At 44.2% G+C, this 15,506-nt stretch overlaps 1 protein-coding gene across 1 annotated transcript in view; it reads left to right on the plus strand.

Moving 5' to 3' along the window:
- LOC144498933 (GTPase HRas) overlaps positions 1–15,506 on the plus strand; it is a 64,165-nt gene that overhangs the window by 34,443 nt on the left and 14,216 nt on the right. The window contains exons 3-5 of the mRNA XM_078220862.1: positions 6,660–6,838; positions 9,285–9,444; positions 14,771–14,896. Coding sequence (XP_078076988.1) covers positions 6,660–6,838; positions 9,285–9,444; positions 14,771–14,890 — 459 coding nt within the window. The 3' untranslated portion in view covers positions 14,891–14,896. The remainder of the gene's footprint in view (positions 1–6,659; positions 6,839–9,284; positions 9,445–14,770; positions 14,897–15,506) is intronic.

Raw genomic sequence — 15,506 nt, forward strand, 5'->3', positions numbered from 1 at the left:
CTCTCTTGGCTATGAAGTGCTTTGGAATGCCCTCTAAATGGAAGCTCTTTCTAATTTAGTTTCCTAATTATGCTGTTATGAAAGGAACTGTATAAATAAAGTCTGTCTTTTTCAATGATGCTACTTGGTAAGGTTGCAACACAGAGACCGGCTGTTCCAGTCTGGACTGGTTTTCCCTGAACGCAGGCAGTCTCGAATCCTGGAGACCAAATCCCTCCTCTTCCTTTTCTTCCTCTGCCTGTCAAGCCTGCTCTTTAAATCTTCACATGGTCTCTGCTTCCCAGCTATCTCTCTTGCTCTCCCTCCCCACACCCCTCTTCCTAACAGCGCAGATTAGAGTCAGAACTGTGATCAGAAAGATCAATTCTAGATACTGCTTATTCCTCCATGTTTCCCTTGCTCCCTCTGGTTGGGAATTAATGCAAGTGTGGCAGCACCTGCTCTACACCTGTTGTTCTGTGAACAGTCTGAAGTTGAGCTGCAATGTGACCTACAAAATGAGGTGCGGGTAGGCACATTGTTTTATGTTAAGCTGCCGGGTTAAATGTGAGTAAGGTCAGAAAAGTATGAATTGTAGGTAAGTCTTCGGTTAATAGGGTGGAATACTGCAAGTGCTGGAAACCTCAATTTTTTTTTTTAAAAAGCAGCCTTTTTCTTTTTAAGGATATTGAAGGTTATGGAGCTGAAGTGTAGATCAGCCACGATCCAATAGAATTGCAAAGCTCGAGGGGCTGAGTGGTCTCAAGGGTATTGAGGGATATGGGGCTGAGGTACAGATCAGCCTTGATTTAATAGAATGGCGAAGTTCAAGAGGCTGAATGGCCTCCTCCTAATTCCAAAGTTGGTCAGTATCTTTGGAGGAACAGAGCAGTAGTTTTTAAAAACATCCTGAGGAAATCCTGACATCTGTCACTCCACAGAAGGTGACTGATTTGATGAGTGTTCATTTATTTCTTGCTCTCCAGAACGTGGGGTTCTGAGTTATTTAACATATTATCAGCCCTGACTTTGGGGAAAATCCAGCCCTGTGTTTCAAATTACTCAGACTGAATCCCAAAATATTACTTTATGAAAGAAATCTCTCCAATTTGTACCATCTCCCTTAGGACCCTGTTCCATAGATTAACCACTCCCTCATAGAAATATTGTTCTTACAAATTTAGTTTAGAGTTTACTCCCTTGACAAATGACTCAGTTGCAAAGTTACACAAGACTATAGAACCATAGAAAATTACAGCTCAGAAACAGGCCTTTTGGCCCTTCTTGTCTGTGCCGAACCATTTTATGCCTAGTCCCACTGACCTGCACTTGGACCATATCCCTCCACACCCCTCTCATCCATGAACCCGTCCAAGTTTTTCTTAAATGTTAAAAGTGACCCCGCATTTACCACTTTATCCGGCAGCTCATTCCACACTCCCACCACTCTCTGCGTGAAGAAGCCCCCCCTAATATTCCCTTTAAACTTTTCTCCTTTCACCCTTAACCCATGCCTTCTGGTTTTTTTCTCCCCTAGCCTCAGTGGAAAAAGCCTGCTTGCATTCACTCTACCTATACCCATCAAAATCTTATACACCTCTATCAAATCTCCCCTCAATCTTCTACGCTCCAGGGAATAAAGTCCCAACCTATTCAATCTCTCTCTGTAACTCAGCTTCTCAAGTCCCGGCAACATCCTTGTGAACCTTCTCTGCACTCTTTCAATCTTATTTACATCCTTCCTGTAACTAGGTGACCAAAACTGTACACAATACTCCAAATTCGGCCTCACCAATGCCTTGTATAACCTTACCATAACACTCCAACTTTTATACTCGATACTCCGATTTATAAAGGCCAATGTACCAAAGGCACTCTTTACGACCCTATCCACCTGTGACGTCACTTTTAGGGAATTCTGTACCTGTATTCCCAGATCCCTCTGTTCAACTGCACTCTTCAGAGTCCTACCATTTACCCTGTACGTTCTACTTTGGTTTGTCCTTCCAAAGTGCAATATCTCACACCTTGTCTGCGTTAAATTCCATTTGCCATTTTTCAGCCCATTTTTCTAGTTGGTCCAAATCCCTCTGCAAGCTTTGAACACCTTCCTCACTGTCCACTACACCTCCAATCTTTGTATCATCAGCAAATGTGCTGATCCAATTGATCACATTATCATCCAGATCATTGATATAGATGACAAACAACAATGGACCCAACACCGATCCCTGCGGCACACCACTAGTCACAGGCCTCCACTCAGAGAAGCAATCCTCCACAACCACTCTCTCGCTTCTTCCATTGAGCCAGTGTCTTATCCAATTTACTACCTCCCCATGTATACCTAGCGACTGAACCTTCCTAACTAACCTCCCATGAGGGACCTTGTCAAAGGCCTTGCTGAAATCCAGGTAGACAACATCCACCGCCTTCCCTTCATCCACTTTTCTGGTAACCTCCTCGAAAAACTCTAATAGATTGGTCAAACATGACCTACCACGCACAAAGCCATGTTGACTCTCCCTAATAAGTCCCTGTCTATCCAAATATTTGTAGATCCTATCCCTTATCACACCTTCCAATAACTTGCCCACCACCAACGTCAAACTTACTGGCCGATAATTTCCCGGATTTCTTTTGGAACCTTTTTTAAACAACGGAACAACATGAGCCACCCTCCAATCATCCGGCACCTCCCCTGTGAATACTGACATTTTAAATATGTCTGCCAGGGCCCCTGCAAGTTCAACACTAGCTTCCCTCAAGGTCCGTGGGAATACCCTGTCCGGTCCTGGGGATTTATCCACTCTGATTTGCAGAGTTACTATGCGGAGTAACTGCTGGAGGGTTCCTTGTGGAAGCTTCTTGAGCTCTTCAAATGGTACCAGCACAGGTTTGGCACTTCCATTATAAACCTCACATTTATTACAGACTGCTATGGGTGGAGCTGTGCTTTTATGTCACTGCAGTAATGATTCAGAGAATTGAGTTCAAAATCCCAACATGAGAATTTGAATTCAGGTGAACAAAATCCGGTCATTGTAATAGTAACCATGAAGCTGTCAGATTAGCGTTATGAACCCAACTGGTTCATTCATGTCTTTTATGAAAGGAAACCTGCTGTCCTTACATAGTCTGGGTCTGTATGTGACTCGAGACCCACACCAACGTGGCTGACTCTTGACAGCAGAGACCTGTCAAGCCCCCCTCTCTTAAACTGATTTTTGGCCCACCTCTGCACCCCTCATTGGTTGCCCAACACATCCCTCCCTCAGCCAATAGAAAAATCATTGGATACCTACAGAGCAGAAGGGGGCCATTCAGCCCATCGAGCCTGCACCACCAACAATCGCACCATGGCCCTATCTTTGTAACCCCACGTATTCACCCTGTCACTAAAGGGCAATATAGCATGGCCAATCAACCTAACCCGCACACTTTTGGACTGTGGGTGGAAACTGGAGCACCTGGAGGAATCCCACACAGACATGGGGAGAATGTGCAAACTCCACAGTTATCCAAAGCCATAATCGAGCCGGGATCCCTGGTGCTGTGAGGCAGCCATGCCAACCACTGCCACCGTGATGCCCAAGAAGAAGCAAACAGATTTTTTCTTAAACAAATGGATAAGCGTCTTGGCGACTAATCTTCAATTCCTGGAGATTCCAGAGCAATCCTGGAGGGTTAGCAACCCCCAAAATGTGGAATTGGAGTTGCGTGAAGAATGTGAGCCTGTTGGAGAGTTTATTATTATTTTTTGCCTGGCGAAAGGTGGTCACTGGATTCCCACCTGGGGGCTGATCAATGGAATCCTGCTCAGTACGTGCCTGCAAATTTGGAGATTGCCCTAGTCGTGTTGGTTGGAGAGTTTGGTGATTCTAACTGAGAGATCTCTGTTTGCAGATGTTTATTTATTGCTGTGCTTTCACGCTCAGTAGTGTATACTCCAGGTTTGGCAGTGTGAAATAAGACTAACGGGAATTATTAAACCAGGCTTGTGCAGAGCAGCCGTTATTACAGAACTCTCGACCACATTTGCTTCCAGCACTGGCCATGGCAGAAATGTCCTGAATACCTGATGGAATACAGTATTATCAATCCCTGACCTTGTCATCTGTTTTTTGTCTTTGAGTATCCCTTCAGGGTGACGGTGTAGTTGCAGGACAACAATTTGTATTGATGTGGTGCCTTTAGTGTAGGAAGTGATCTGAAGACGCTTCACGGGAGTGTTATCAAACTGACTTTGACACCCGAGCCACATTTTTATAAAAAAGACAGATTATGTTTTGGCTTGAGGGATAAATATTGACCAGGACAGCAGGGATAATTCTCCTGTCCTTGTACATCCACCTGAGAGAGCAGATGGACCTTGGTCTAAGATCCCATTTGAAAGGACGATGAATCCAACAGTGCAGCACTCCTTCAGGAATGCTCCCCTCTGACTGTGTACTGTTCCTCCCACAGTGCAGCATTCCCTCAGTCCGCCCCTTCAACAGCACCGTGCTCCCTCAGTACTGTACTGGTGTGAGGTCAAATTACCTCTGTCTGTATTGTCATGTCTGCCTGTCCCTGTCCAATCTTCCATCTCCTCACCCCAGCTCCCCCTTGCTCAATACTGACTCTCCTGGGATGTGAACACAACACAAATTTGAGTTCATGACACCCACATTTTCTGGGGAGTGGGAAATCGAATCAAAAGCTGTTCCTGCAATGTGTGACCTGTCTGGTAGCAGCTGCACACCATCTCTCTCTCTTCTCCTCCCCCCCCCCCCCCCCCCCCCCCCAACCTTCTCCTTCCCCAAATTTGGATGGCCAGTCACCCTCCTGGGGGAGGGGATGCAGCTATTGACTGGTCACAGATCTTGTCTGCTCCAGTCTGAGCCATTCAATGAAAAGTCTTCCTTTTGTATTGGGCACAGAAGAGGGGAAGGTGAATAATGTGCTGGAGAATAAAAACTCTGAACCAAGATCACATTGCAGGGTGAGTGTAGACATCAGTAACTTCCTTTTTTAAGTAGGTGACTTATTGGCACTGTGCGCACGGTGTTCCAGGCATTGCTTCAGAGTACAACACGGGAATGCATTGACGATTTCACCAGAATGCCCTGATGTTGAAAATCACAGTGCTGCTAATTACCGTTAAAGGAAATGTTTAAGTTTGCCAAATTGGGGAGTACAATGTGTGGGTTTAAGGCAAGTTCAGTGAGTTGAGTTTGGGCCACTAGCACTTAACTAAGCATCCCCCCCCCCCCCCCCCCCCCCGCCTCCATCCCAACCAGGGGTGATGTGTTACCTGTTGGATAAGATTCTGTTTAGATCTCCTGCCAGGGGCTGCTGCCCCCTTCCTGTGGAGAATAGAAATATCAAGAACACAGTAAATAGTTGATCACAATGAACTCCAGGACCAGAGGACAGGAACCCGTTATCCTTCTCAAAACAATTTTTAATGTAAATAGTACAAATAACAGGTTCACCATGATTGGGTTATCTGTGCATGCTTGCACTTCATTTGCCTCTTGCCTTTTTCTGTCTCTCACCAATACATTTCCTGTCCATCGGGGTGTCTCTTGGTATCTTCTTTTAGGAGAATGGTCTCATAGAAAACAGGAATAGGCCATTCAGCCCTTGGAGCATGCTCCCCATTTAATAAGATCATGGCTGAGTCAAGCCCACCTCCTCAGATCTTCCTGTGAAGCCTTTGCCAAGTGTACCTGTTATCTGAATGAAACTTAAGTCAGACCTGGTCTTTTGAAGAAATGTAAGGTATCCAGCACTTTTTGCAACTTGCTGTCATCAGTCACATTTGAACGAATCCAAGTGGAGCACTTGGATATCAAGAATCTGAAAGCTTCAAGTGATCTTCTGGTGATCGCTTCTTTCTGATTGACCATAAGGCGGAGCAGGAGTAGATCATTTGGCCCATTGAGTCTGCTCTGCCATTCAATGAGATCATGACTGATCTGGTATGATAATCCTCAACTCCATTTTCCCCTCTTATCCCCATAACCCTTGGTTCCCTTGCTGATTAAAAATCTATCTTTCAGCTTTGGACAATATTAATCTGAATCTCCATCGTACATCAAACGCAGTTTCGCAGTTTTGGACCACTTCTGATTTTGGAGGTTTAGATCCCCAAGATTATCGGGGATAGGTGAAATGTGAAGCTGAGGCCACAATTAGATTAGCCATGATCTTATTGAATGACAGACCAGGTTCGAGGGGCCAAATGGCCTACACCTCCTGTTCCTAGTTTGTATGTTCATATCTTGCCAGCTCTTTCACAATTCTGTTTATCAATTTTATTGCAAGTTGTATTTCACAAAACAAATCCCTAAAATAATGCCACTCTTGTTCCAAAGAAAGCTTATGTGAAGCAAGTACAGAATAACACGTGCAGGAACTATCCTGCTGGTTACCAGGGCAACCTATGCTCAAAGCTATATTTATACATAAAACTCAAACTGCTAGTGACAGAATTATTTTTCCCTGACAGTAAACTGTTTCCCTTTTTCCTTTTGTGTCTGTTATATTTTAAATACAAGAATGTAAATTAACCAACATTTATTAGTTATAATTGAAATATTCTCTTATTAAAGTGGCTACCAATCAGTGCAAGATGGATACCCAGATCACCAAATCTGACTTGTTTATATTTTTCTCTTTTTTTCCAATTGCAGGATTCCTATAGAAAGCAGGTAGTTATTGACGGGGAGACATGTTTGTTGGACATTCTGGACACAGCAGGTCAAGAGGAGTACAGTGCCATGAGAGACCAATACATGAGGACAGGGGAAGGTTTCCTGTGTGTCTTTGCAATCAACAACACCAAATCATTTGAAGACATTCATCAGTACAGGTTGGTGTTGCTGTATGTTTAGTCCTTTCCATAACCTCCACAAGGAGGCAAATACATAGAGATGGGCAATAGGACGTTGAACACAAAATGGTGGCTCTGTTTCTGCTGATGGGATTATTAAAATAGAGGAGACTAGCTCATCTGCATAGACCTGTTGGCTTTTTGTTCCACTATACCCTCAAGATTAGAACAAGTAAACAAATGTCAATTCGCTATCTTTAAACCAGCCAACTGCACTCCCTCATCAATTTGAATACAATTAAGCAAAAAGAAGACTTCTGCAATGTCCTTTGGATCAAATTATTTAAATAGTTCTTAAGCTGTTAACAGAGTAAAGACTGAGTGGCCTTTAGGTGAAGTGGGTATTCGAAGGTGGAATATTGGGATCCCATTTTTAAGTCCTGCATTCTGTGCTTGTTTAAACATGATAGAATGTATCATAAGAAATGGCTGATCTAATCATGGTGCCACTTTCCTGTTAGCAGGAGACTGTCTTTCTGTCTGTCTCCTTTCTTGAATAATGGTAGCGCATTTGCAAATTTTCCAATGCACTGGGACCTTCCCAAAATCTAGGGCATTTTGGAAAATTGCAAACAATACATCCATTATTCCTGCAGCCACTCCCTTTCAAACCCTAAGATGCCACCAGGTCTGGAGAACTTGTCAGCCTTTAGTCCCGTTACTTTTCCTAATGACCTGGTTGTTCCTTTTGCAACCTCCTGCTTTTCCACTATTCTTAGGATGCTTTCTGGGTCTTCTACTGAGAAGACGGATAGCAAGTCTCTTCTATTTTCTCGTTTTCACATTAATTCCCCAGTCACATCCTCTAAGGGAGTAACACTACTGTTACTTCTCTTTTTACATATTTGCAGAAGCTTTTACTGTCAGCTATTCTGTTTCTCTCGTTTTCTCTTGTCTAATTTCTCCCTCTTTTTGTCACCGTTTCTAGTTTCTGAAATTTCCATTCTGGCCTGCCAATAAGTATTGTACATCTTTTCTTTCAGTCTGATACCATCCTTTACTTCCTTATTTAGCCACAGGTGTTACATCTTTCTCAGGAGTCTTTCTTTCTTTCTCAATAGAATATATCTTTGAGAGTTATGAAATATTTCAAATATATTTGACTGCTTCTCTACCACCTTTACCACTTAACCCATTTTCACAGTCCACTATAGTCAACGCTTGTTCTCATACCCTCACAATAGCTTTTATTTAAATTGAAAACGCTAGTTTCAGACCCAAATTTCTCACCCTCAAACTGAATGCGAAATCTTATCATGTTGTGTTCAGTCTTGCCTAGAGGATCCTTTACTATGTCATCACTAATTAATCTTGTCTCAATACATATGACCAGATCTAACACTATTCCCTGGTTGGTTACAGATCAATTGTTCTAAGAAACGGTTCCAAATGCACTCTGGCGACCTTTTTTAAAACCCCCCCACAATTATTGCCATGCCTTTCTGACAAGCCCCCATTATTTCCTGACTTATGCTCTGTCCTAAAGTGTAACTACTGCCAGGAAACCTTTAAACCTCTCCTACCAGTGACTTCTTTCACTTGCTATTTCTGCCTCCATCCATACATGGTGGTCCTAACCAAGATCATTTCTCATTATTGTACTGACCTCATCTTTGGTTAACAGACCCCACCCCACCATCTTTTTCCTTTCTTCCTGTCCTTCCGTGGTATCAAATTTCCTCAAGATTCAGGTCCCAGCCATGGTCACTTGGCAACATATGTCTGCAATTGCTATCATATCATATACTCATTATTTCTATTTGAGCTATTATCTGTCCATTTTGTTACGAATTCTGTGTGCATTCAGATAAAGAGCCTTTAATTCTGTATTTTTTTTACCATTTTTCCTTTCTCTGACATTCATTTTGTGATGCACACTGTTCCTCCTTGTCACAGATCATACCTGCTATGATACCCTATCATGTGATGCTTGGTGTAGACAATGCATCAAGAGAAAAGGGAACATGCTCACCAACCAAAAACTCCAAACCAGGAGACTCTTAACATTTTCTTTTTTTTAACGGCAAGAAGGCTGGGAAGTGGAGGACACTGATTTTAAGATATTTGGCAAAAGAGCCACAAAGGAGATGATCAGATTGTTTTCTTAAAAAAAGCAGCGAGTTGCTGTGATCTGGAATGCACTTCCGGAAATGTCGGTGAAAGCAGTTTCAATAATAACTTTCAACAGGGACAATATTTGCAGAGTATTGGGCAATGACCAAAGGAATGTGATTGATTGGTTGGCTCACTCTTTGAAAGAGTTGGCACAAGTACAATGGGCAAAATGGCCATCTTCTGTTCTGTAAGATTCAATCATTCCATATCGACGCATCCTTAGTGGCGTTAAGTGCCATGGCAACTTTTAATCAAAGTCAGTTTTTTGAAGAGTGCTGCTCCCTATCAGAGGTTTCCTGTGTCTTTGCAGAGAGCAGATAAAAAGGGTGAAGGATTCGGATGACGTCCCAATGGTTTTGGTGGGAAACAAGTGTGATCTGCCAGCCCGAACTGTGGAGACTCGGCAAGCCCAAGACCTGGCTCGGAGTTACGGCATTCCTTACATTGAAACCTCTGCCAAAACCAGACAGGTAGGAGACTGTCTATGATCGATCTAATTGAGCATCCATTGCTTCATTTAGTGCTCATTGTGGAGGAGGTGTTATTACTAAGTTCCACTTCTCCCTTTTTAGCGCATGGGTTGTACAATTGAGCTCCCCCAAAACTCGCTGCTGCCCGTGTCCGAACTTGTACTCAAAGAACAATACAGCACAGGAACAAGCCCTTCGGCCCTCCAAGCCCGCGCCGCTCCCTGGTCCAAACTAGACCATTCTTTTGTATCCCTCCATTCCCACTCCGTTCATGTGGCTATCTAGATAAGTCTTAAACGTTCCCAGTGTGTCCGCCTCCACCACCTTGCCTGGCAGCGCATTCCAGGCCCCCACCACCCTCTGTGTAAAATACGTCCTTCTGATATCCGTGTTTAAACCCCCCCCCCACCTTGAACCTATGACCCACTCCTACTCCTGGCACCCCTGCCTGTGCTTGCTGACCTACATTGGTTTTTGTTCCATCAGCACCTTGATTTTAAACTTCTCATCCTTCTTTTCCAATCCCCCATGGCCCTGCCTCTTCCTATCTCTAATCTCCACCAACCCTGCGGTTCATTTGTTCCACACAATGCCTGCAGCTGCCTGGGTCCCCAAGCACTGAAGTTTTCTCCCTGAACCTCTGCTTCTCTCTTCTTTCACAGTGCTCCTTCAAACCTCCCTTTTGAGGGCAAGCTTTTGATCTTTTTGTATGGCTCAGAGTCAAGTTGTGTTTGACAACACACCTGTGAAGTGCCTTGGGTTATTTCATTGCATTATATATGATACAAGTTCTGCCACTCTGGATGATCATTCCCAGATCTGCCTGATAGAGGCTAACCAAAAACTATGTTTCGATCCCCTTTTCGAGATTGAGGAAGTACAAAGGGTATATGATAAAGTAGACTTGAGCAAAATTAATGGATATACAAAATTGGTTTGAGGGACAGAATGCAGAGTAGTGGAGTTGGAGGGAAGCATATAGTGGTTTACATTCATTCATGGGATGTGGGCATTGCTGGCTGGGCCAGCACCATCCCAAATTGCCCTTGAACTGCCATTTCGAAGGGCACTTGTGGGCCTGGAGTCAGAGGTCTACAGCACAGAAAAGGCCCTTCATCCCATCATGTCTGTACCAGTCAAAAACAACCACCTAACTATTTTAATCCTATTTTCCAGCACTTGGTCCATAGCCTTGTGTGCCTTGGCATTACAAGTGCACATCTAAATACTTCTTGAATGTTACGAGGGTCTCTGCCTCCACTATCCTTTCAGGCAGTGACTTCCAGACTCCCACCCTCTGCATGCAAAAGCTTTTCCTCACATCCTCTCTAAACCTCCTGCCCCTTTACCTTAACTCTATATTCCCTAGTAATTGATCTGTGCACCAAAGGGAAAAGTTTATTTTTGTCTACTCTTATCTATGCAGGAGTCACATTTAGGCCAGGCCAGAGAGGACAGCAGATTTCTTACCCTAAAGGGTATTAGGGAACCAGCTGAGCTTGTGATAACGTGGTCACCGTTACTGATTTTTAAGACAATCGGCAATGATTTCATGGTCATTGGACATTTTAATTCCAGATTTTTAGGGAATTCAGACTTCACCATCTGCAATTCTGATTTTTTTTAAATGTGGGAGTGGCGGATGAATTGTAGGAAATTCTGCGCTGGTTACCTAGAGTTCAGAAAGCATCAGGCACAGTTACAGGTGAAAGCTTTCTACAGTGAAATGTTGAGTAAAAGCTGGAAATGGACAGCAAGTTGCTTCAAGGAAATAGAGTTTCCGATGCATGTTGGAATGAACTCCAGGCGGACCTCCCTTTTTTAAGAAGCTAAGCCATGCCCCAGGGAAGACTCAAATATGAGAAGGGAGAAAAGAGCAGGGGGAGCAATAACAGAACGGGTATAACTTTCCTTAAAGGTGTGTGTTTAATGACCATGGAATGTCCCAAGTGCTTTGCAATATTGCAGCCACTGTCCTGATATATATAAAAAAAAACAGGGGAGGTCATCCTTGGAACAGCACTGAACCCTCCTGAAAGGAGACAACAGAGGAAAGCATCTGTAACAGATGCTGTAGTATCTACAGTAAAATTAACATTTTTCTTTAAGAAAAGCCTCTGCGCGGGAATGTCTGCAGCAGGGAGTTTCCCAGAAACTGTTCCCCTTGCTGCACCCCTGGCCAAGTGCTATAACTGCAAATAGGCCCAGTTGCTGTTTCTGTCTTGCAGGCTTCTCTCAAATAAAATCAAACAGCATAGGAGGAGGTCATTCGGCCCATCATGTCTGGGTTGGCTCTTTTGAAGGAACAGCTTGTGTGCTGTTCTGGCCCCCCACATTTAAAACCGGAAACATTTGCACTGGAGGCAATAAACTGAAGGTTCCCTAAATTGGTCCCAGGATTGAGGGGGGTTGTCCTAGGATAAGCTGAGTAATTTGGGTTTGTATTCTCTGACGTATAGAAGAATGAGAGATGATCTCACTGAAACCTACATTTTTGAAGGGATTTGATGGGGTGGAAGCTGAGATTGTTTTCATTGGTCAGGGGAATCTAAAACACGGGCGCACAATCTCATGGTAAAGGACCAATCCTTTAGCACTGAGATGAGGAGAAATTTCTTCACCGAGTTGTATAGCTCCAACAACTCTCAAAGTTTACACCATGCAGGACAACTGATTGGCATCCCATCCATCACCTTAAAATATTCACTCCTTCCTCCACTTAGAACATAGAACATAGAACATTACAGCGCAGAACAGGCCCTTCGGCCCACGATGTTGCACCGACCAGTTTTAAAAAAAAAAAAACTGTGACCCTCCAACCTAAACCAATTTCTTTTCGTCCATGAACCTATCTACGGATCTCTTAAACGCCCCCAAACTAGGCGCATTTACTACTGATGCTGGCAGGGCATTCCAATCCCTCACCACCCTCTGGGTAAAGAACCTACCCCTGACATCGGTTCTATAACTACCCCCCCTCAATTTAAAGCCATGCCCCCTCGTGCTGGATTTCTCCATCAGAGGAAAAAGGCTATCACTATCCACCCTATCTAAACCTCTAATCATCTTATATGTTTCAATAAGATCCCCTCTTAGCCGCCGCCTTTCCAGCGAAAACAATCCCAAATCCCTCAGCCTCTCCTCATAGGATCTCCCCTCCATACCAGGCAACATCCTGGTAAACCTCCTCTGCACCCTCTCCAAAGCCTCCACATCCTTCCTGTAATGTGGGGACCAGAACTGCACACAGTACTCCAAGTGCGGCCGCACCAGAGTTGTGTACAGTTGCAACATAACGCTACGACTCCTAAATTCAATCCCCCTACCAATAAACGCCAAGACACCATATGCCTTCTTAACAACCTTATCTACTTGATTCCCAACTTTCAGGGATCTATGCACACATACACCTAGATCCCTCTGCTCCTCCACACTATTCAAAGTCCTCCCGTTAGCCCTATACTCAACACATCTGTTATTCCTACCAAAGTGAATTACCTCACACTTCTCCGCATTAAACTCCATCCGCCACCTCTCGGCCCAACTTTGCAACCTGTCTAAGTCTTCCTGCAAACTACGACACCCTTCCTCACTGTCTACCACACCACCGACTTTGGTGTCATCAGCAAATTTGCTAATCCACCCAACTATACCCTCATCCAGATCATTAATAAATATTACAAACAGCAGTGGCCCCAAAACAGATCCCTGAGGTACACCACTTGTAACCGCACTCCATGATGAATATTTACTATCAACCACCACCCTCTGTTTCCTATCCGCTAGCCAATTCCTGATCCAATTTCCTAGATCACCCCCAATCCCATACATCTGCATTTTCTGCAGAAGCCTACCATGGTGAACCTTATCAAACGCCTTACTAAAATCCATATATACCACGTCCACTGCCTTGCCCCCATCCACCTCCTTGGTCACTTTCTCAAAAAACTCAATAAGGTTAGTAAGGCACGACCTACCTGCCACAAAACCATGCTGACTATCACCTATCAATTCATTACTCTCCAAATAACTATAAATCCTATCCCTTATAATTTTTTCCAACATCTTGCCGACAACAGAAGTGAGACTCACCGGTCTATAATTCCCGGGGAAGTCTCTGTTCCCCTTCTTAAACAATGGGACAACATTCGCTAACCTCCAATCTTCTGGTACTATACCAGAGGCCAACGACGACCTGAAGATCAGAGCCAGAGGCTCTGCAATCACTTCTCTTGCCTCCCAGAGAATCCTTGGATAAATCCCATCCGGACCAGGGGCTTTATCTATTTTCAGACCCTCCAGAATATCCTGCACATCCTCCTTATCAACTGTAATACTGTCTATTCTACTCCCTTGCAACCCAGTGTCCTCAGTGTCCTTATGCACAATGGTAACAGTGTGTATCATCTATATGATGCAATGCAGCAACTCACCAAGGCTCCTTAGACAGCATCTTCCAAATCTACAACTGTTACCACCTAAAAGGACAACGGTAGCAGATACGTGGGAACACCAGCACTTGCAAGTTCCTCTCCAAGCCACACACAATGCTGACTTGGAAGTATATTGCCATTGCTTCACTGTCGCCTGGTCAAAATCCTGGAACTCCCTCCCTAACAGCACTGTGGGTGTACCTAGAGCATATGGAGTGTAGCGATTCCACCATCTCGGGAGGAATTGGAGATGAGGAATTAATGCTGGCCTTGTCACATGCTCACTGTCCATGAATGAAAGAAATAAATCAATTTGGTGTATTTCTGTTTGATCTAAGAAATGTCCAGATGCTGTGATGGAGGAATAGTCGAGTTTGTGTTTCGGGAAGGATAGGATGTGAAGGCAGAAAATGCTGGAAAAATTCAGCATCTATTGCAAGAAGAACAGAGTTAACGTTTTGAGTCCAATTTTACTGTGAAGTGTCTCCCTCTTCTCGACCCATCTTTTGATCCTAAGATGTGAGTCTTTTGTGAGGTTACTCAGTCCAGCCGGTGATGAGGCTGGGATAGTGGAGTACAGAACGCTACCTGCACAGGTAACAGAAGAGTTCAAAGTGATGTGGGGTTTGGATAAATTAAATAAGAAACTGTTTCCACAGGATCTAGGATCAGTAACCCAAGGATGCGAGTCAACTGATAAAAGAGCAAGAGGGGAGATGGCTTTAATTTAAACATAATCAGAGTTGTTATGGTTGGGAAGGGGCTGCCTGACAGGGTGGTGGAAGCAGATTCAACAGTAACTTCCAACTGGCCTCTTTCTGTGCTGTATCTTTGTAAAACCTCCAGTTAGCATGTGCATACGTTTTTACTAACCAGCGGGATTTGTGTTTCAGGGAGTGGAGGATGCTTTTTACACCTTAGTCCGAGAGATCAGTCAACATAAAGTGAGGAAATCTAATCCACCGGATGACAGTGGACAAGACTGTAACAACTGTAAATGTGTGATATTGTGACCTCTGGTAAGTCTGATTCACCCCAGGTCTCTGGAACACTTCAGGATTTGCTGCCAGTCTCCGAGGGTGATATCCTCCGTGTCTTTCCAATTCCTTTCCTTAGCTCTGTCCCATGTTTATCACACAGGTACTGTGCTTCCTATTTCACTTGCACTGTGTGGACTTCTCTACAATATCCAGCAATTTTGGAGATTCAAGGCTTGTGCTCTTTACTCTTCTCCTATTTCCCATTCACACACTGCCCCTCAGTGGTATCATCTGAAAATGAGTCCGGTTCCATACATACACTGACAACATCCAAACTCCATCTCATCGCCGTTATTATTTCCACAGCTTCCGATTTCTCCGGCTGCTTGTCTGCCATCCAAATTTTATAAGAAGAAAATGCCTCCAATAAATCAGAAGCAGTTGTTTTTGGTTCCCTCGCCCTCCGTTCCCAAGCCACTGCCTCCATCCCTCCCATTGGCAGCTGTCTGAGACTGAACGCACTTGTTTGCAATCACGGTGTCACATCTGACCCTGACGTGAGCTTCCAACCACACGTGCACACCGCCCAGTTCCACCTCTATCATTTCCCAACTCCACCCCTGCCTTGGCTCACCACAGGATTCCTACA

Source organism: Mustelus asterias, chromosome 9 (assembly GCF_964213995.1).
Source record: "Mustelus asterias chromosome 9, sMusAst1.hap1.1, whole genome shotgun sequence".
NCBI lineage: Eukaryota > Metazoa > Chordata > Chondrichthyes > Carcharhiniformes > Triakidae > Mustelus > Mustelus asterias.